Source organism: Ambystoma mexicanum, chromosome 6p (assembly GCF_040938575.1).
Source record: "Ambystoma mexicanum isolate Mex_15411 chromosome 6p, UKY_AmexF1_1, whole genome shotgun sequence".
Classification (NCBI taxonomy): domain Eukaryota; kingdom Metazoa; phylum Chordata; class Amphibia; order Caudata; family Ambystomatidae; genus Ambystoma; species Ambystoma mexicanum.
This window is the reverse complement of record NC_090935.1, coordinates 1,508,446,145-1,508,466,892: the sequence shown is the minus strand read 5'-3', so window position 1 is coordinate 1,508,466,892 and position 20,748 is coordinate 1,508,446,145. Positions and strand designations below refer to the sequence as shown.

The 20,748-nt window shown below is 47.2% G+C and overlaps 1 protein-coding gene across 2 annotated transcripts in view; it reads right to left on the bottom strand.

The window, feature by feature from the left end:
* The window catches only part of LOC138510587 (tyrosine-protein phosphatase non-receptor type 9-like), a 1,111,802-nt gene that overhangs the window by 789,508 nt on the left and 301,546 nt on the right, over positions 1-20,748 (bottom strand). For both annotated transcript variants that reach the window (XM_069626356.1, XM_069626357.1), the window contains exon 4: positions 17,188-17,312. In XM_069626356.1, the coding sequence (XP_069482457.1) occupies positions 17,188-17,312 (125 nt within the window). The remainder of the gene's footprint in view (positions 1-17,187; positions 17,313-20,748) is intronic.

Sequence of the window (20,748 nt, the reverse complement as noted above, 5' to 3'; positions counted from 1 at the left end):
GGCGGAGGACTGGAACCACTGGAGCTTGAGTGCCCATTGCAAAGATCTCATCCGCAACCTGGCCTCCGGCACCAGAAGAATGCAGGATGCCATGAGGCCGAGCAATCTCAAGAACTCGGACGCTAGGAGACTCTGGGCAAGCTGAAACTTGTGCACCATCTGCTGAATGTGATGAGCCCTCACCTGTGGAGGAAAACACAGCCGCAGGGACGTGTCGAGCACTGCTCTGATGTACTGGAGCCTCTGAGTTGGTGTCAAATGGGACTTCTTTAAGTTGAGGGAGAAGCCCAACTTTTGGAGGGAGTGGCAGGTGACTGACAGATGATCCATGACTTGCTCGGGAGAGCGTGCCCTGATCAACCAATCGTTCAGGTAAGAGTAGACTTGAATCCCCCCTTTCCTGAGGTGCGCTGCCACCACTACCATGAGCTTGGTGAAGACGCTCAGGGCGGAGGTCAATCCGAACGACAGGACCCGAAACTGAAAGTGCGAGGCGCCAACCGCAAACCTCAGGTACTTCTTGTGCTTTGGATGTATCGGCACATGAAAATAAGCGTGCTTGAAGTCGAGAGACACCAACCAGTCCTGAAGTTGAAGGGCCTGGAGCACTTGAGAGAGAGTAACCATCTTGAACTTGTCCTTCCTGAGGAGTTTGTTCAAACCACGCAAGTCCATGATGAGACTCAATCCCCTGTCTTTCTTGGAAATCAAAAAATAAGGGGAATACCATCCCTTGTTCCTCTCCGCTACAGGCACCAGTTCTATGGCGCCTTTCTCCAGCAGGGATTGAATTTCCTGCGCAAGGAGCGGATCCGGACTCTTCAAAGAGAGATTCCCCGGTGGATGGTCTTGAGGCCTCTGCCGGAAAGTAAAACAGTAGCCGTGGGTTATGATCTCCAGAACCCACACATCTGAAGTAATGGCGCGCCATTCTGCAAGATGCTGCGCCAGCCTTCCCCCAACCGGCGAACCATGGGACATGGCCTCATGACTTAGCTGAAACGGCTGCGGTGTTGCCCGAGGGCAAAGAGGCAACAGCCTGAGCGGCCTTGGCACCTGGAGTACCTTGTTTTCCACCTCTGGCACTCCTACGGTGGCCCCTTTGACTGGCAGCTCCTCTCGCTTTACCAAAGGATGAGTAATAACGAAAGGAACCTCCCCTCCATTGCTGTCCCCTAGGACGAAAAGGCGGAGGTTGGCGACCTGCAGCGGCCAAAGACTTTGCTGCAGCTTTGGAGGTCTGCAACCTCTCAAGGCTCTCGTCAGCCTTGCTGCCAAAAAGATGTTCCCCGTCAAAGGGCATGTTGAGGAGCCGGGCCTGCACATCAGGAGCAAACCCCCGACTTCTGCAACCACGCAAACCTGCGTATCACGGTGCTCGCCGCCATGGACCGGCTGACGCAATCTGCCATGTCCAAACCCGACTGAACGGCCTCACACATGGCATCCTTGCCATCCTGAACCATGGCAAGGAAACCATCCCGTTCGTCCCCTTCGGGAATATGTTCAGCGGCTAAAGAAACACAGTTCCACAGAGTGTGCGTGAAACGCGACAAGGCACATACGGAGTTGGCCGCCTGAAGCGCCATACCCCCTGAAGAAAACTCTTTCTTCGCCCAGCCGTCAAAATGCTTGTCGTCCCTATCAGGAGGGATGGTAGGATACGACACCTACTTTGTCGGGGCCGTAGCCGCCTGCACCACCAAACTCTCCGGAGTGGGGTGCTTGGTCAAGTAGCAGGGGTCGCTACTGGCTGGGCGGTATTTTCGCGGGACCTCTCCCGCGAATCGTGACGACCACCCGAGCCCAAAGGCGTGCGAGCAGAGTCTCTCAACCGATCACAACCGACCCCACTCGGAGGCGCGGACGGACCAGTGCCCAGCGATTCGAAAATTGCCAACATTTTCTTCCCGAAGGAAGCCCATTCCTCTGGCGTCGCATGCTTGGTTGGGTAAGCGACCCGCCGACGGGCGGAGTCCTCGGAAGAGGAAGGGGAAGGCGACCTATGACTCTGGTTCCGGGAGTGCCTTGAAGAGGCAGAGGAGTGGCGAGACCGACTCCGGGGCCGAGACCCACTGGACTTCCGACGACGACGCGGAGAGTCACCTCTCAAATCGTCCATCGAAAGCCCCGCAGACCTCGACTTCCGGGGCTTGGACTTCTTGCGCTCCCGTAAGGCTTTAGACGTGAGCGACTGGCAGTCGACAGAGTCATCCGTGTCATGGGCATCCCTAAGGCACCAGAGGCAGGCGTCGTGCGAGTCCGTAACCGACATCTTGGACCCACAGTCCCCGCACTTCTTAAAGCCCGGACGCGGTGTGGAAGACGAGGTAGACATCTTCACGAAGAAAGACTTCACAATTACCAAACAGGTTCGAAGAATCAAGAAAGAACAAGAACTCCGAAGAGTCGAGGCGGGCCGAGATCTCCAAAGCAAACACGTTTGCGGAAAAAACAGAACTGAGGCTACGGGCGTCGTGCGTCCTACTTATAACATCCAATGACGTTGGCCGTTGGAGGAGGTCCTCGAGGGCGGCGTATCGACGTCATCGACGCAGGGCGCCGAAGATTTTCCGAAGCAGCCCAGCTGTGGTGATTACTGTCATAGATATGGAATATGTCAGAGGACCCAATCCCCTCGAAATTTAATTAGTCTCAGGATTTTCCCTCTGAACTCCCTGGATGGATGCTTCTTTAAAAATGACGACACTAAATTAAAATGTTTACTTGACCACGTAAAATGGTCACTAAAACAGTGGTTCTTAGTTCAATCCATACATATCTATGCAGCTTCATTTTTCTTCTGTTCGGATTGCCCAATAGCGTCTCAGATGACAAGTCAATGTTTAGTAACATTTCAGTACACTTTGTAACCCATTGGTCCAAAACTCTACAAGACCACATACCATTACGGTATACGAAAAAGAAAGCAGCAGGAGGCACCAACATTTTTGCAAACAATTGTAACTTCCACCACTCAATAAATGTTTGAATTGGGAGTTGTCCTAATTCATGCAGTATTCCAACCAAAGGCACAGAATTAGGGATCAAAAACCTTCCTCCATAATAGGGCCTCCAATTTAGATCCCGGGATATCATTTTCCTGTATTTCTGCACCAAAAATCAATCGAGATATGATTTTTTTGCCTAAAGAGTTTCATCAAGGGGAGAGCAGAAAACCTCCCAAACTTATGGTCGTTACAGGGACCCAGCTTCCCTTTGGAGGCGTAGATCATGGAGCCCAAGTACTTAAAGTGATTTACCACTTCAACATTCTGCCCTTTCAGCTACCATCTAAAATGTTTCCAACTAGAGCAACCTACATTGAATACCAACATTTTAGATTCGGCTGCATTAATTGACAAGTCAAGGTTTCTCAGAAATGCCAGAATACTATCCAGTGGCCGCTGTAGGCCTATCGGAGTCATATCCAAAATGACCATGTTGTCCGCATAGTTTAGATATTGTACTTTTACTCGACCCAATATCGGCAGATTTGTCCTTGCCTTTTCCCAGGATAGCGACCATATCTCTAATATAGTAATTGAAAAGGAAAGGAGCAAGGACGCATCCCTGACGAAGAACTCGACTGGTATTTATTCATACAAAGGATGACCCATAAGTGTCTAATCTAATTTTTATTTTCGTCCCCTGATATAAAGATGCCAACATGTTAATAAGTGGCCAAAGGGCAGCCATCCTTATTGAGCTTTTGCCACAAAACCGCCCTATTAACATGGTCAAAGGCCTTCGAAATGTCCAAGAAAGCCACAAAGCCTCTTTTGCCTGCTTCGCCAATAAAGTTAACACTAAGCTGTTCAAAGAAGCCCCCCAACCTTTCTTAAAACCTGACTGATACCAGTCAATAGCGTTGGACCCCCTCGGCCCATGTCGGGAGTCAATAACAGCCTAGCAAAAATCTTATTAGAGACATCCAACAGGGAAATGGTTCCATACAATCTCCCCCTTTAAAGATAAAAACAATCAATGCTCTGTCCCCCACACCCCAAGATCCTGGAAATCTCTGCTGCACTAGAATATTTCCAAACAACTTTGACAGAATGGCTGCCCAGAGCAAAGGATTAGATCTCAGGGTCAGATTTCACAGCCCGTCCGGGTCACTAGATTTCTTACTACACTTTATCGGCAGGTAGATATCCTCCTACCAATATCGGCAAGTAGATATCCTCCTCCCAATTTAGAGCTCCTACCCAATTCATACAAAAATGCAGCTGCTGGCCCAACAGGACATTCTGAAAGTATGGTACTTTAAAATGCTGAACCCAAACATTCTCCGGGGTGGCTTTTAATTGATAAATATTATCAAAACCTCTTGGCTTAATAATATTCCAAAAGGCAGTGGAGGAGTTCCCACTTATGCAGGCCATCATTTTCTTATAATCCTTGATACCCATCTGAAATGTATGTCCCCCTCAACCAGTTTTGATGATCTCTTTTCACAGTTGCAATAGACTTATTCTCGGTCCCCCCTAGTCCCTAAGCGAATACACTTTACTATGGCCCTCAGTTGTTTATTATGGTCCTGCACCTCAGCTTCAAAAACATGGGGGTGATCACCCCACCGTTTGACTCCCTGTTCCAGATATTTTGCTGGTACAAAGGCACCCAGTGAGGCAACCACTGTATGACCAAAACCACTCGGAGACACCAGAGCACTATCATTGTTTAGAAAAAGTAATGCCATGCATTCCTCAAAAGCCAGAGCAGTCTTAGGTGACAATTTCACCACACAGTGTCTTGTGTCTATTTACACAATAAGTCCTGGTGGCCTATGTACCCCCGAAATTTAACATGGGATGAGACAAACCACCATAGAATGAAGGCTAAATTCTGAATAAATGATCCCCAAAGCCATTCCCATCCCACATAGATCATGGGATACAAAGATATAATCTAATGTGGAACATGAACGATAATTTCACCATGTAAAAGGTGGGGCCATATCACCCGTACAATTGCCATTTAGGGCTATCAAGTCCCATGCTTCCAATTCTCGTATGATCCACTTCCCCCTTTCGCGTGCTTCAATGGAAGTTTTCATTCTATTGGGAGCCTGGTACCAAGTATCCTCCAGATACTCTGCATTAAAATCCCTGAGTATGATTGTTGAGGGCCCCTTCCTCTGGACACTCCCCCAAAAGTGTGAACGACAGGAATGATTAAAAAAAACTCCAGTAGCCTACCAGGCTCCAGGTTTACATACACATTAAACCTGGAACCATTTCGCCAGAACATTAGAACCCTTAACCTGCCACTCCAGGAGGGCTACCGGCATATCTGTCCTTTCCAGTTCTACTTGGCACAGCTTTAGACCCAGGTTATGCCTCAGTGCTGTCAGGAGACCGTCCCCCATAAGGACGCCCCCTTAGCCCTTGTTTTGCTTTTACAAAGAGAGCCTCATAACCATCAATCAGCGTTATGTCCATCAACGGGGTCTCCTGAATACAAAGAATATCAAACTGGGGCAGCTTTGCCTGGCAGTTCCTTATACTTGTAAACCCCCCCTGGAATTCCAAGACAACACTCTTCCCACCTGACTTCACTCATCCCATCCATACTCCCCTCTCCTGCCCTGAGCAGTATGACTGACTTGAGCCCAATCCCTTCCTTGCAGACTACATTCGGACCGGTAGCCCCTCAACTGACCAGTGGGTAGCACCGCTCGCCCTTTCATCACCCTGTACAACTGCCACCACGGGCTGGATGTCCCTTTGCAAAATTGGATTCATATCAGTAGATCTCCGCAGTACACCACTTCAAAACCCAATGAGAGGAATCCAGCCTCCTCCATTAAGATATAACTTTTGATTATACTGGAGCGCAAATACACTTTTACAACGTCAAAGCCATCTCGATATAAGAACCGCACCATTTTGATATCCTCTGACATAACCAGCCGAAGAATGGGAATCTCAAACAACAGGGAAAGAATGTATGTCCGGTTTAGAGGAATTCTGTTAGAGCTTTCAAAAAGGCGACTCAATAATGCATAGTTAATATTAGACCCCAACTTCACCCGATTCGTTTCACCATTTCCTGATGATTACCAATTTTTTCCCTTATACACTTTCTCAAGCCGCCTTTGGAAGGCAGCTTCACTGCGGGACCATATGGTAATTTCCTACTTTTAGCTGCTCTGGTGCCCGTTTCCTCAATATTGTGTGACATAGGGACCACCAACTCATCAACATTAGACTCGACTTTGGTGCCTTCTGTAAATCTGCCTTGACTTTGAAAGAGGCAGCTTTGTCTGCTGGAATATCCAGGAGGTGTTCTACAATTTCCCTCCACAGTCGTTGGTTAGCAGCTGCCAGGATGGCATCGGCCTGCCTGAGGTGAAGACCTGCATTCGAGTACACCTTTTTCCCATAGGCCTTGAGCATATATTTTCTTCCTTGCCCAGTAGCGCTAAAGTTGAGGTGCTTGTGGTAGAGGTTTGAGGCTTGGTAATTCATAGATGCCACTGCAATGACTGACAACAGTGGCTGGGGGTGAACTGACAAGAGGAGAGTGTCCTCTTCCACCTGCTGAAATTTGCATTTGTTGGCTGAGTGGATTGGGGCTTGAGCCATCCCTTCCTCGCCAGAGCCTCCACGTCCTTCTGCAACGGAATGCTAGATCTGGACTCTGCTTGGATGGCGAGTACTCCCGCCAGTAGCCCTGACTCCGGCAGCTCCTTCTGGGGCTGGGTATGCCCAGGTATTCAACTAGGCCAGCGATTCTGTCATGGAATTATGTCGATGAAGGCGTGTCCTGCTGCACCTCATCAGTATCTTCTTGGTCACCTGGGTTTGAAGGGGACCCTAGGTCGGCCGGCGTTAATTCTGCAGCTGGAGTTGGCCCAGGCACTGGAGGTGTAGGCGCTGCAACCGGAACTACCGGAGACATGGGCAATGGTGGTGGAGGTACAGGCTGCACAGGCCCTGGCTGAGGTGGTGGTGGTGTGGGCAGCAGCATCTCCTGAGTTATGCCGTCAAGGATGTTTCCCCATCTGTGGAGACCACATAAAGGTCAAAAACGTTGAAAAAAACGATCCTCGCAATCGGGCTGAGTGCGATCCTGCGCCGGCTGCGGTGGAGTAAAGGCCTGGTGTCTGCCCCCACCTTGCAAGTACATGCCCTCATGATACCCTGCTTGACCCGCGAAGGTCGGGTGTAAAGTGGTCCACATGACCAGTCTCATAGGACCCCAATCCGTCCTGGCCATAGGCTTGCGCCTTTTGCGGTTCGCCCTGTTGGCAGGCTTCTGTCCTGGGTGCCATTTTGTCTGCGTGCGGCTGTCAGAATGTACCAAAGTATTAACTGAAAAGGATACAATACTCAAAAGGATACAGGAGGTAGGGTCTTCCGGATCCCTGTTCACACGATTTGATAGTTGTGAAGTCAATTGAAGACCTTCCAAATGATACAACCCTCTGGCTGATAAAACAGGCAGAGCGATGGATCACTGGAAAGGGCGTGGGTAAGGTATAGAAAGCCAGCCTTTAGTTTAGGGTAGAAGAATCCAGAAGTCTCTTGATGAAAATGAAAGTAGAACAAACGGCAAGGAAGGGAAAATTAGTAAGGGAGACTTATCCCGAACGGAACGAGGCTCACGCTAGATACGGGTTGAATTCACCACAGGATAGCGTCCAAAAGTTCAGTTCAATGCCACCTTCCAATAATCCTTGAAAAGCTTCCTTCCCACGGAAAGTAATGTCTAAATGTAGGGATCAATCCTTCTGTTAATCTCACAGATGCAGGAGTTAGAAATAGCGCTCTTTTTAAGGAAAAAGCAAAGTACACGCGGTTATAAACAGCCGCGAAAAAAAATAACGTGTGCGTGTGGATTACACGCGGGCAGGATTCACGCAGTCTTGGCAGCTGCGCTTGAAGACAGAGTGCGCGTGTGGATTTACACGCGGGCAGGATTCACGCAGTCTTGGCAGTCGCGTGTGAAGACAACGTGCGCGTGTGGATTTACACGCGGGCAGGATTTACGCAGTCTTGGCCAGCCGCACTTGAAGACAGAGTGCGCGTGTGGAATTACACGCGGGCGGTGTTCCCGCAGTCCGGAACAGCCGCGTTTAAAGACAACGTGCGCGTGTGGGATTACACGCGGGCAGGATTCACGCAGTCCGGGCCAGCCGCGTATGAAGACAGAGTGCGCGTGTGGAATTACACGCGGGCGGTGTTCCCGCAGTGCAGAACAGCCGCGTTTAAAGACAACGTGCGCGTGTGGGATTACACGCGGGCAGGATTCACGCAGTCCGGGCCAGCCGCGTATGAAGACAGAGTGCGCGTGTGGAATTACACGCGGGCGGTGTTCCCGCAGTCCGGAACAGCCGCGTTTAAAGACAACGTGCGCGTGTGGGATTACACGCGGGCAGGATTCACGCAGTCCGGGCCAGCCGCGTATGAAGACAGAGTGTACGTGTGGATGTACACGCGGGCGGGATTGTCGCAATCCGGACCAGCCACGCTTGAAGACAGAGAACGCGTGTGAATTATCACGCGAAGGAATAGCTCCAGGAATCAGCGTGCGGCGGAACACACGCTATAGAAGGTCCATAAGTAGCTGTAGGAATATGCCAGGATGCAGATAAGAGGTTCAGCTACACAATGCCAATAGATTCGATCAGAAGCAGCGAGTGAAGTTTCTACGCTGCTTAAATACGTAATACCGTAGTTCACGTGACGAAGCAAAGTCACGTGAATTTAGCGACGTGCAAAGTGCAAACGTCGTTTTCCCGGTAACGTATCGAATAACCTCCATTTGGAATAGAACGGTCTAGCTGTTCTACGAGCGTAGCGTCCAGCATGCATGACAGTGCCATCCCCCAAAGGGGCAACCTCTCCCCTTCTTGTGTGAAAGCGCTTCAATAAAGCAGGAGCATGAATATTAGAAAGAGGTTCCCAGGACCTATCTTCGGGACCATAGCCCTTCCAATACACCAGATAATAAGGTCTACCAGAACGTAGTTTCATATCTAGTATGTCTTGTACCTCGTATTCATCTGAACCCCGCACAGAAATAGCAACAGGCCGTACAGGCAGTCTAGTAGCTTCAGAAAATGGCTTAATGAGTGACACGTGGAATACAGGATGCACTCGCCATCGTTGTGGCAAAGCCAGACGTACAGCAGCAGGATTAAGTACTTGGAGCACTACATACGGACCAATGTATTTAGGCAACAATTTCCTTTTGCCTGGAATTCTTAAGTTCTTGGTGGACAGCCAGGCTTTCATACCAGCCTTATAGACAGGTGCGGGTACTCTATGAGCATCGGCATAGAACTTGTCACGTCGTTTAGCCTGCTCCAATTGCTGCTTCACATTTCTCTGTAATCTCTTCAGATCACGAAAAGTACGGCCTGCGGCAGGCGTGTCCAAGGATAGACCGGAATCCAGAGGTATTGATCGGGGGTGTTGTCCATAGAGAGCATAGAACGGTGAAGTGCTTTTGGCACTATGATAAGAGTTGTTATAGGCGAATTCAGCCGCCGGCAGTACCGTGAGCCAATCCGATTGGTATTGCAAACACAGACACCGCAGATATTGTTCCATAGTGCAATTGACCCTTTCAGTCTGTCCGTCAGTTTGAGGATGATATGCACTGGACATTCTATCATCAATCAGTAATGCAGATGTTAAAGCTCTCCAAAAGCGGGATGCAAACTGTGAGCCCCTGTCTGTAACGATTACTGATGGTAGACCAAAGAAACGAAATATATGTTGGATGAATAGTTCAGCCAGAACAGCAGCAGTTGGTAAACCAATACAGGGAATAAAAAGAGCCAATTTAGTGAAATAATCCACTACGACCCATATGGTATCATATCCCTGATTTGGGGGGAGTTCTACCACAAAGTCCATAGATATCATGTCCCATGGTTTGTTAGGGACAGGTAGGGACTGGAGTAAGCCCACTGGTTTACCAGGAGTATTTTTACATTGGGTGCATACAGAACAAGAAGATACATATTCTATAACATCTTTTGCCATGGATGGCCACCAGCACCACCTTTTGAGCAGCTCCAGTGTTTTCTTCCGTCCAGGATGGGCTGCAATCAAGGAATCATGATTCCATTTGAGGGCTTTATTCCGCATTGAAGGTGTTGGTAGATAAAGTACTCCTTGTGTAAATGGTAAACCGTTATGTACTTCCAGATTCATATCCTGGACAACTTGTGGATGATTTTTTACCCACTCTTGTACTTCGGTTTTTAAGGATGGTTGAACCGAACAACTACATATCACATGGTCTGCCAACAGCTGAATCTGTACTGGTTTATCTTCAAGCGCCTCTTCACTCATACGGGACAAGGCGTCCGACTTAACATGTTCTCGGGCAGGACGATAGGTGACCTGGAAATCGTATTGGGCAAAAAAGACATGCCATCTGGCCTGACGGGCCGTAAGGCATTTCATGGATTTGAATGCTTGGAGATTTCTATGGTCAGAGTACACCAACACCTGATGTTAGGCCCCAAGAAGATGATGACGCCATTCTCGGAAAGCATCCTTGATAGCCAGTAGTTCCCGCTCAGTGACGGTGTAGTTTCGTTCATATGAGGTAAGTTTGCGAGAGAAGAAAGCCACTGGGTGTTCCTCCTTGGTTTCTGTGCAAACTTGTGAGAGTACTGCACCAATAGCGACACTGGATGCATCCGCTTCAACGAGAAACTGGCGATCTGGATCCGGATGTTGAAGCACGGGTGCAGTGGTAAATGCTTCCTTCAGCTTTTCGAATGCTGCTTGGGCATGTTGGTTCCAACAGAAAGGAACTTTAGAACTAGTTAGAGCAGTCAAAGGAGCTACTGTTTTGGAAAAGGAATGAATAAATCTGCGATAGAAATTCGCAAAGCCTAAGAAAGACTGTAGTGACTTGACATTATGCGGAATCGGCCAATTCAAGACGGCCTTCACCTTGGAACGACTCATTCGAGCACCTAGATTGGTAATGTCGTAACCAAGGAATTCCACTTCCTGTGAATGAAAGACGCTGTTTTCGGCTTTCACATAAAGGTGGTTCTCCCTGAGTCTTTGTAGGACTGTAGAAACATGTTTGACGTGTTCCGATAAAGATGATGAGTAGATCAGAATGTCATCCAGATAGATAACCACAAATTGGTCCATTATGTCTCTGAATATATCATTCATGAAGAATTGAAATGTGGCGGGAGCATTGCACAGACCAAAAGGCATCACCAAATACTCGTAAAGACCATACCGTGTCTTAAAAGCGGTCTTCCATTCGTCGCCTTCACGAATGCGAACCAAATTGTATGCACCCCGCAAGTCCAATTTGGTGAAATAACTGGAAGTGCCTAATTGATCCAATAGAACGTTTATCAGTGGTAAGGGGTATTGGTTTTTGATGGTGATATCATTAAGTGCCCTGTAATCAATGCAAGGCCTGAGATCTCCCTCTTTCTTAGGAACAAAGAATAGAGGAGATGCAGCAGGTGATTGTGAAGGCCGTATAAAGCCCATTGCTAGCGCTTTATCAATGTATTCTTTTAACACAACATCTTCTTTAGGTGTTAGTGAATAAACACGGCCTGTAGGAATGTTGGCACCAGGAATCAATTCGATAGGACAGTCGTACTGTCGATGGGGAGGTAATTGTTCTGCCTGGCCTTTATCAAAGACATCAGCATAATCAGCGTATTCGCATGGTATGGTATTGTCGCATTGATGTACTACGCTGATAGTTGAATCCTCCACCATAGAGGCCAATATGTGTTGTTTATTTGACACCTCCTGACTGGTAAAGCAATGTTCATTGCAATGAATTGAAGGATATTGGAGCGATCCCGAAACCCAGTCAACAGCAGGATTGTGAAGGGTTAACCATGCAAGACCAAGTATGATTTCGTACTGTGGAGCAGCAATAACATCGAAGATGATTTCTTCTGAATGGTTATTTTATAATGTCATCTGAACAGGTACCGTCTCCTGGGTTACCATACCAGAAGTCAAAACAGATCCGTCCACGGTGTTCACCGTTTCAGGTTTTTTTTTTGTTTACAAGGGGTAAGGAACAGTTCTTGGCATAAGTGATGTCTATGTAATTGTTGGTGGCTCCAGAATCAACCATGGCCTTGGAAACCACTTCTCGCTCATCACAACGTAACGTCACCTGAACTATTACAGGTGCATGTTTAGGAATGGTACTGGAGTCCGATGAAACACTCGACATAGGGACTCCTGCTATTGTCGAGTTTTGGCGTTTCCCGAACGCTTGATGGGTTTTTTAGGACATGTCGCCAATAAATGCTCGGAAGAACCACAGTACATACATAAGTGGTTTTTTCTTCGGTTCTCCCGTTCTGCATTGGACAATCGGCCTCTCACGGCGCCAATCTGCATGGGTTCAGGGTCGTTAGAGATGACTGCTGGTGTCTCTGAACGCCCCGAGACTGGCATGAAGGGCTTTTTCTCTCCCTTTCGAGCATTCCTTCGGGCGTCGATTTGTAGAACCAAATCGAGCAACTCTGGAAAACCCGTAGGAACCACAGGAACTGTAGATAATGCATCTTTCAGTTCTTCAGAAAGACCCTTGTAGAAAACAGCCGTTTTCTTGCTGTCAGGCCATTGGGTTTCCGCCGTCAGTTGATTGAACCGGGCAACGTAAGACATAAGGGGTTGGTTGCCTTGTTGTAGGTTGAGCAACTCTAAATCTGTGGCTTGGGTAGAATAACGCATGTCAAAGACTTTACTCATAGCAGTCAAGAGATCGTCACAATCGTACAACAAAGGGCTATTCGTTTCCAACAAAGGGTTAGCCCAAGCAGCAGCTGTGCCCCCTAAATGGGAAAGCACGAAGGCTGCTTTTGTGGTTAGATCAGGAAAAGATGTAGGACCGCAAAGAAAATGGAGTCGGCACTGATTTACAAAGGTTCTATAGGTTTTGGGATCACCCATGAACCGTTCCGGAGGGGCCAAGGGAAACTGAGTGGGCATAACCACGTTAATAGTTTCCTGTGGGGGTGCCGTAGTCCCAGATCCAGATGCCGTAGCCATTGGCACCTGTGCTCCCTGAGGACTACCATGCAGGGCGTCTTGCATAACGTCCATACGGTGCCGAAACATGTCCTGTGCTGTAACCATTTCGGTTCTCAAATCGCTGATCAACTGTGTCAAAACAGCTAAAGGATCCGTACCCTCCATGGCTTCTGATTCTGTCAGAATGTACCAAAGTATTAACTGAAAAGGATACAATACTCAAAAGGATACAGGAGGTAGGGTCTTCCGGATCCCTGTTCACACGATTTGATAGTTGTGAAGTCAATTGAAGACCTTCCAAATGATACAACCCTCTGGCTGATAAAACAGGCAGAGCGATGGATCACTGGAAAGGGCGTGGGTAAGGTATAGAAAGCCAGCCTTTAGTTTAGGGTAGAAGAATCCAGAAGTCTCTTGATGAAAATGAAAGTAGAACAAACGGCAAGGAAGGGAAAATTAGTAAGGGAGACTTATCCCGAACGGAACGAGGCTCACGCTAGATACGGGTTGAATTCACCACAGGATAGCGTCCAAAAGTTCAGTTCAATGCCACCTTCCAATAATCCTTGAAAAGCTTCCTTCCCACGGAAAGTAATGTCTAAATGTAGGGATCAATCCTTCTGTTAATCTCACAGATGCAGGAGTTAGAAATAGCGCTCTTTTTAAGGAAAAAACAAAGTACACGCGGTTATAAACAGCCGCGAAAAAAAATAACGTGTGCGTGTGGATTACACGCGGGCAGGATTCACGCAGTCTTGGCAGCTGCGCTTGAAGACAGAGTGCGCGTGTGGATTTACACGCGGGCAGGATTCACGCAGTCTTGGCAGTCGCGTGTGAAGACAACGTGCGCGTGTGGATTTACACGCGGGCAGGATTTACGCAGTCTTGGCCAGCCGCACTTGAAGACAGAGTGCGCGTGTGGAATTACACGCGGGCGGTGTTCCCGCAGTCCGGAACAGCCGCGTTTAAAGACAACGTGCGGGTGTGGGATTACACGCGGGCAGGATTCACGCAGTCCGGGCCAGCCGCGTATGAAGACAGAGTGCGCGTGTGGAATTACACGCGGGCGGTGTTCCCGCAGTCCGGAACAGCCGCGTTTAAAGACAACGTGCGCGTGTGGGATTACACGCGGGCAGGATTCACGCAGTCCGGGCCAGCCGCGTATGAAGACAGAGTGCGCGTGTGGAATTACACGCGGGCGGTGTTCCCGCAGTCCGGAACAGCCGCGTTTAAAGACAACGTGCGCGTGTGGGATTACACGCGGGCAGGATTCACGCAGTCCGGGCCAGCCGCGTATGAAGACAGAGTGTACGTGTGGATGTACACGCGGGCGGGATTGTCGCAATCCGGACCAGCCACGCTTGAAGACAGAGAACGCGTGTGAATTATCACGCGAAGGAATAGCTCCAGGAATCAGCGTGCGGCAGAACACACGCTATAGAAGGTCCATAAGTAGCTGTAGGAATATGCCAGGATGCAGATCAGAGGTTCAGCTACACAATGCCAATAGATTCGATCAGAAGCAGCGAGTGAAGTTTCTACGCTGCTTAAATACGTAATACCGTAGTTCACGTGACGAAGCAAAGTCACGTGAATTTAGCGACGTGCAAAGTGCAAACGTCGTTTTCCCGGTAACGTATCGAATAACCTCCATTTGGAATAGAACGGTCTAGCTGTTCTACGAGCGTAGCGTCCAGCATGCATGACAGCGGCACCATTAAGTCAGTGCCTTCCGCAAGTGGAACCGTGGATAACACAGGCCTGGGCTCAGCCTGCACTCCTGAGCTCATCGGCTCTGCCCAACACTGCACCTCAGGCGTGGGCCTGCGGTTATAGGTGATAGGATCTAAAACAAAAGGATCGAATGCCTTTTTTTTTTTACACCAAAAGGACCGAAAAAAAGGGTCACTTTTTTTTGTTTATTTTTTTATATGGGGGGGGTTCCCCCACCAACCCCCCGTTTTCTTTTTTTAAAAATATATAAATAAAGCATTTGCCCCTTTTTTTCGGTCCTTTTGGTTTCAGAAAAAAAGGGCATTCGATCCTTTTTTTTCGATCCTTTGGCTGGACACCGGGCCTGCTGGGCAGTTGGCCCTTCGCCATGCGGCTGGTAATGCTTTCTGCACTGCGTGTAGGCCCCCCTCAGGCGCGTGCCCGGTAACAAAGCTGAACCCCTCGGAATGTGTCCTGGTACCAGAGCCAGTAGGATCCTCTGCAGCAGAACCGGTAGGGCCCTTAGACACCCTCGGTCGTTAAGCCGGTAGCTACAAAAGCCTCTGTGTCCTTGCTGCCAGTGCAAGGGTCCGACTGACCCCTCCGGTCAGCAGGCTTCCCTGGGATGGAGTCGCCGCTGCTGGGTGCTTTTGAGAAGAGTATGCTTACCTTCTTAGTCTTCCTGCGTACGTATTCCTTAATGCTCTCCACTGGAGTCCTGGAGAACAACCCTCTCCACCGCGTAAACCGGTTTCTGAGGGATCGGGGCGTGGGAGCATCGCACGCTGAGCAGCCTTCCCATCAGTGGTCTTCCCCAAGGCACCAGAGGCAGAGCGCATGCGGATTTGAGGGGGGAAAGGAACCGTCGTACGAAAGGGACATGCTGAAGGCCAGCCGCGGTCGACATGCACCGGGGACGGACTAGGGTGTCGGTGAATGGTGTTCCCAAAACCCGGAAATTAGAAAAAAGCTAAATAATAGGGAAAGTGCATGGAATTTTGAGGCTTGAGGCCTCACCCAGGAGCGCTGGTGAAATCGGTCTGCTCCCGTCGATGTGGAAAAGAGGACTGAGGTATGTCGCCGGTGGGCGGGGTTAGGGGAGCCGCACCCCTGCACACATTTAAATTTAAAGGGAAAGTGTTATTTTTCTGGTGAAAAAGGTTCCAGTCCAGTTCCTAGCAAGGGAAGCCCATACAGGATGAAGGAAAGGGGATGGAAAATAGGAGTATAGGCCTTCTCTTTGTTTAATAAAACACAATTTTTGCCATTACCTCTCGTCAGCCTCCGGAGTCTGACTTACTAAGCGCCTTTCGGCCTGGAGATGGCGTTGACAGTCAGTCCTCTGAATTCGGTACGCTGACCGCCAAGATCGTTCTGCCGGTCATGAAGCCTTCTCTGTTAACGGCTCAATTAGGTATCAAAGTGGTCAGCAAGTCAAATCACTCTGAATCCAGTGTATTTGTATAGATATTTCATTTACTCTGCATGGCGGAAAACAATTTATCTGAGAATACTGACGCGGTACTGAACACTTAACAGTAGGGATAGTATTACGGGAACACACCTGTTGATGTCCCTTTTTCGACTTCGAAAACAAATTATATTATATTATAGTCCACAACAACCACTAGATGTCGGCCTATGCAAAGAATGTAATTCTAAGCAGATCAACAAGCATCAGAATTATATACTTATACACACAGAGTTAACATATATAAAGTCAACGGGGAAGATGGGGCAGTTTGAATGAGAGATCCAAACTGAAGAAATGAAAATAGCAACCACATGATTATAACATGTTTCCCTGGAGTATGCCCCCAACGAGTTTGATTGCTTGGCAGCTATTATTAAATATAGGCATGCAGTCTATGAAAATATTAGAGAAAACTGCTGCATTTCATAAATATTAGAACCTTATTCCAAAGTAACAACTTTGGCTTATTCCGACCAAAGTGCTTGGGATTTAAGCTTTAGTATAACAGTTGCATATGCTGCATTCTTGGCCTTTGAGCTGGCTGACACCAGAAGAGGATGGCTTGCAGGATAGCTCAGGAGCTATGTGCTGGTCTTGGAAGCAAGACAACACAGAGCAACACAGGTTTGAATCCCTGTCCAGCGCTCTGAGACTGGTCTCCGGTGTTAAGGGCATAATAAAAGATTTAAAACATTTTTAACATGGTTGTTGTACCCATGATGCACACACATTAGGTCATCTTTAAATATGGTTCTAGAAACTATTTAAAAGCTCTTTTATGGCAAGAACGTGAAAAACGATCTAAAATGTGACGATTTAACAAACTAAATGTCAACATTTGCTCTTGTTATAGAAGTATTAACAAATAAAATATGCATTCCTTAATGTTAAGTAACTAGATAACACCATCAAGTGGTTCCTGCTGCTTTATTAAATGATATAAACCATTCACAATTCAAAGGTTGTCAACAGAAAGACATTTTGCATTACCTTTCTATGGCTTTGTCTAGTTGGTATATAATTGCCTTCAGCACTGCTTTATGCGTGCTAACGTCGGATCGATGGAGCCTTGCTGTAAATAAAGCTAATGCTGCTCCTTTGGCATCTCTTCCGGGCTGAAAAGTGAAAGCATTACAATATATTTTAATAACTTTGTTAATCATTTACATGAATTATTAATATTTTAAAATCAGTTGCTTAACACCCACTACAATTCAGAATGACTGAACTGTTGTATTTACACACATGCTCGACCTCGTGCAGTGCCGTTTTTGCAAAAGCAAATACTTTAACGTGGGTGACGTGAGGCCAAAGGATGTAATTTAAAAAATGCATACACTGGTTCACTTTTCCTATCAGAGCAGTTCTGTGACCGGTCAAAAAAAATGAATGACTATCGGCATCCGCATTTATCATACATGACTAAAAAATAAAAGGACCCAGGTTAGACACATACTATTGACCACAACTATTATGCAAGATACAGGCCCCTCAACACGCATATTATGTGTTGCCTTCTAAGGCCTTCACTGAAACACATTGGGCCCACCTCACCTCACGTTTGCACCGGTGGTAAAAATTGACAAAATGCACTTTCCCACCGTCTTTACTGCTTGCTGGGAGAAAGCTGTGCCCAGCAATGGGTCTGACCGAAGCTGCTGTTGGTGAGGTTACCCCCTCTTATCCGTGTGAAGGATCTCTTCTGCTATATAAGGGGACCATGACTTCCGGAGCACGCCTAGGTGATCTCTGCAATCGCAGAAGTGAGCTCTACCAGTTATCCCTACATTAAATTCTCATGGTAGAGCAAAGTTTCCTCTCAGCTATACGGGTATACTTCTGTGACTCCGGATTGTGGCCACTTTTGGATACTGTGTGGTCGTTATAGCGCTAGCCATGCGTGAAATGCTGAGGCAGCTAGGCACAGTTGGTTCCTTGCGAGCCACTTTGTCAGTAGTCCAGTTTCGGTGCGCTTAACGCTACTGACACTACAGCACGAGAACTGCTGTCTGCGGCTTTTCCGCAAAACTATAAGGGCACGGTTTGCTATGCCCACCACTCATGCAATCTTTTCTCTTGCATTTAACTGCGCACCAATACCCTGCTTGGACAACCCGTTCGCCCCTGCTTGGTGTACAGCTGTAAGCAAAACGGTTTTGCTGGTTCTTTACATTGAACCTGACTGGCGCTTCCTGCTGTCTGCATGCCAAGGAGGGAAGGGGAAAGGCAGAGCCCCTCCCATCTTGACTTTCCTAAGAGGATGTCTTTTAAACATCCACCAGCGAGTCAGTCCATTGAGCCTCTTTGTGCAGCTTCTAAACAACAGTTCAGAGATGGCTTCGGATCTGCCGATAACCTTTAATGAGATGAACGCTGATTTGTATCTTGTGCACTCCATATCATGGAAATTAATCAACAGACCAGATAAGCCTGGGTCGAGTATGAATGCCTTCGCTTGCTTTCTCGAGCTATGTAAATATTACATAGAATAGAAATAGAATATAATGCAGTTTATTCTCATTAGCTGAACAAACAAAAAAGAAAAGGAAATCAAATAGTTGTGGGACTAGGACTGAACTTCAAAGTAATGGCCTGTGCCGTCTTTGTTGCCGTCTACCTTTTCCCCCAAACTCAAACTCCCCCTCTAGTCAAAACGTAAGCAAAGAATATCATGCACAAAATGTCAGGACAATCTTTATTCAACAATTCCACCAGTCTCAATGTCTCCTTTTGCAGTTCATAAAAGATTTTGGGATTCTCCCCATCACTCACAGTATCTTCGGTTCTTTCTCACAGAAGAAGAAAAAATGTGGAAGGACCTATGAGCTATTAACTATGGAAACAAAGTGGTGGCGTCCTGCCACATACATTTAACGCTTTACACACATTTATTGTAAAGGCTTCTGGTTTTTTTCATGCTTAGTATAAGAGAGACTGTTTTTAGCTTACTTTCATTAAGAATAGAAGAGCAAAATAACACTTATAGAGTACACTTAGCTTTTTATTATTTAGCCAGTGTTTTAGGTTGCACACAGATTCCCATAATTTGTTTTTTTTACATATATGGAACGTTTTGTGGGGAGACAACAAATTCTGCATTTATCTTGCATTCATATTTTGAAGGTTGTAGGAAAAACAAATGTACAAAAACACAATCAAGAAAACAATCAAGTATAAATATATAAACAAACGTGTAAGTGAATTGCAAGACAGTGGAAACAAAACTGGTTAGCCGTTAAATACACACGATTTCTTTGCAATAAATGTAGTGAAAGGCAACCCAACAAACAATATTGTAATGATCAAAATCAAAAGTCAACAATAGTGCATCCTTCTTTATATTTTTGAGGCGTACGTGTGGGATGGTCCCAACATGATCAGTAAAACAACCCTAGGCATGATAAAGCAACAATATCATGATTATTTCATCACTAGTATCATGAAAACATCATTTACAAGAGTATCCCTACAACGTTATTTATTAACGAAAACCAGCCTTGACCAAGAGAAATATTTGGAGCGGAGGTAACACTTTACGGCTACTAATCTCTTCATGAACAGGAGACTGCGGCTCTTACCTGTAGCCGAATACACAGCTAAGTGGGAACCAACATGCTGCAGGTTTTGTCCTGAAGTTAACAAGAATTTAATCCACTTCCTATTATTCTGTCCTAGGTAGATCTATTGAGGAGATCTCTTTTTATTACAGTATTCCGTGGCTTTGACATTAATACGGCTAAAGAGGTAATCACGCGGTGTCACAGCAGCAATAACCGTAAGAATTCTGCACATTTAATTTCTTACATTTTTTAATCCTGGCTCACAAGAGCCAAGTAGGACATGAGTTCTATCCATGTACAAATGTAGTTTTAGGATTTAGACTTTTTTTTTTTAAATATGTTTATTTTTTAACAAGGCAGGATCATAACAGAACCGACATTAATCAACAATTAAAATGCATTATTGTAACAGCCCATCTTTTCACTTTTCCCACCCTCCTCAAGATTATCACGCCTTTCAAAGGTCCCCTCCTTTATTCTTGCTCCTGTGGGGCATCTCCGCTTTCCAGGACTTTCCTGGCCATTTGGGGTTTGTAGGTCAGGGCCGGAAAGTCTCTATCATATTCAAGGACAGGGTTCCAAATGTTCCAAAAGCGGTGGAGGAGGCCCGCTCTAGCTGCAGTCACTTTTTCTGCTATCAGCACATCCCATAACTTCACCCACCAGAGGGATAGGAGGGGGCCCTCTACGGATTTCCACATGCGAGCCACCACTATTCTACCCGCCAGCAAATATTGGGACAGGAGCTTGGCCTTGGAGTCCGTTCTTGAGTAGGTCCCGGGGATCGGGAGGCCCAGGAGGATGGGTTCAGAGTCTAAGGGAAGTATAGTTTGTGTGATGTCGGCGATGGCCCCCAAACATTGTCTCGAGAAGCTTTGGACTTTGGGGCAGGTCCACCACATGTGAAGGAAGGATCCTATCTGGCCGCATCGCCTCCAGCAGGCTGGATCCAGAGAATGGTTCATGTGGTGGAGACGAAGAGGAGGATAGT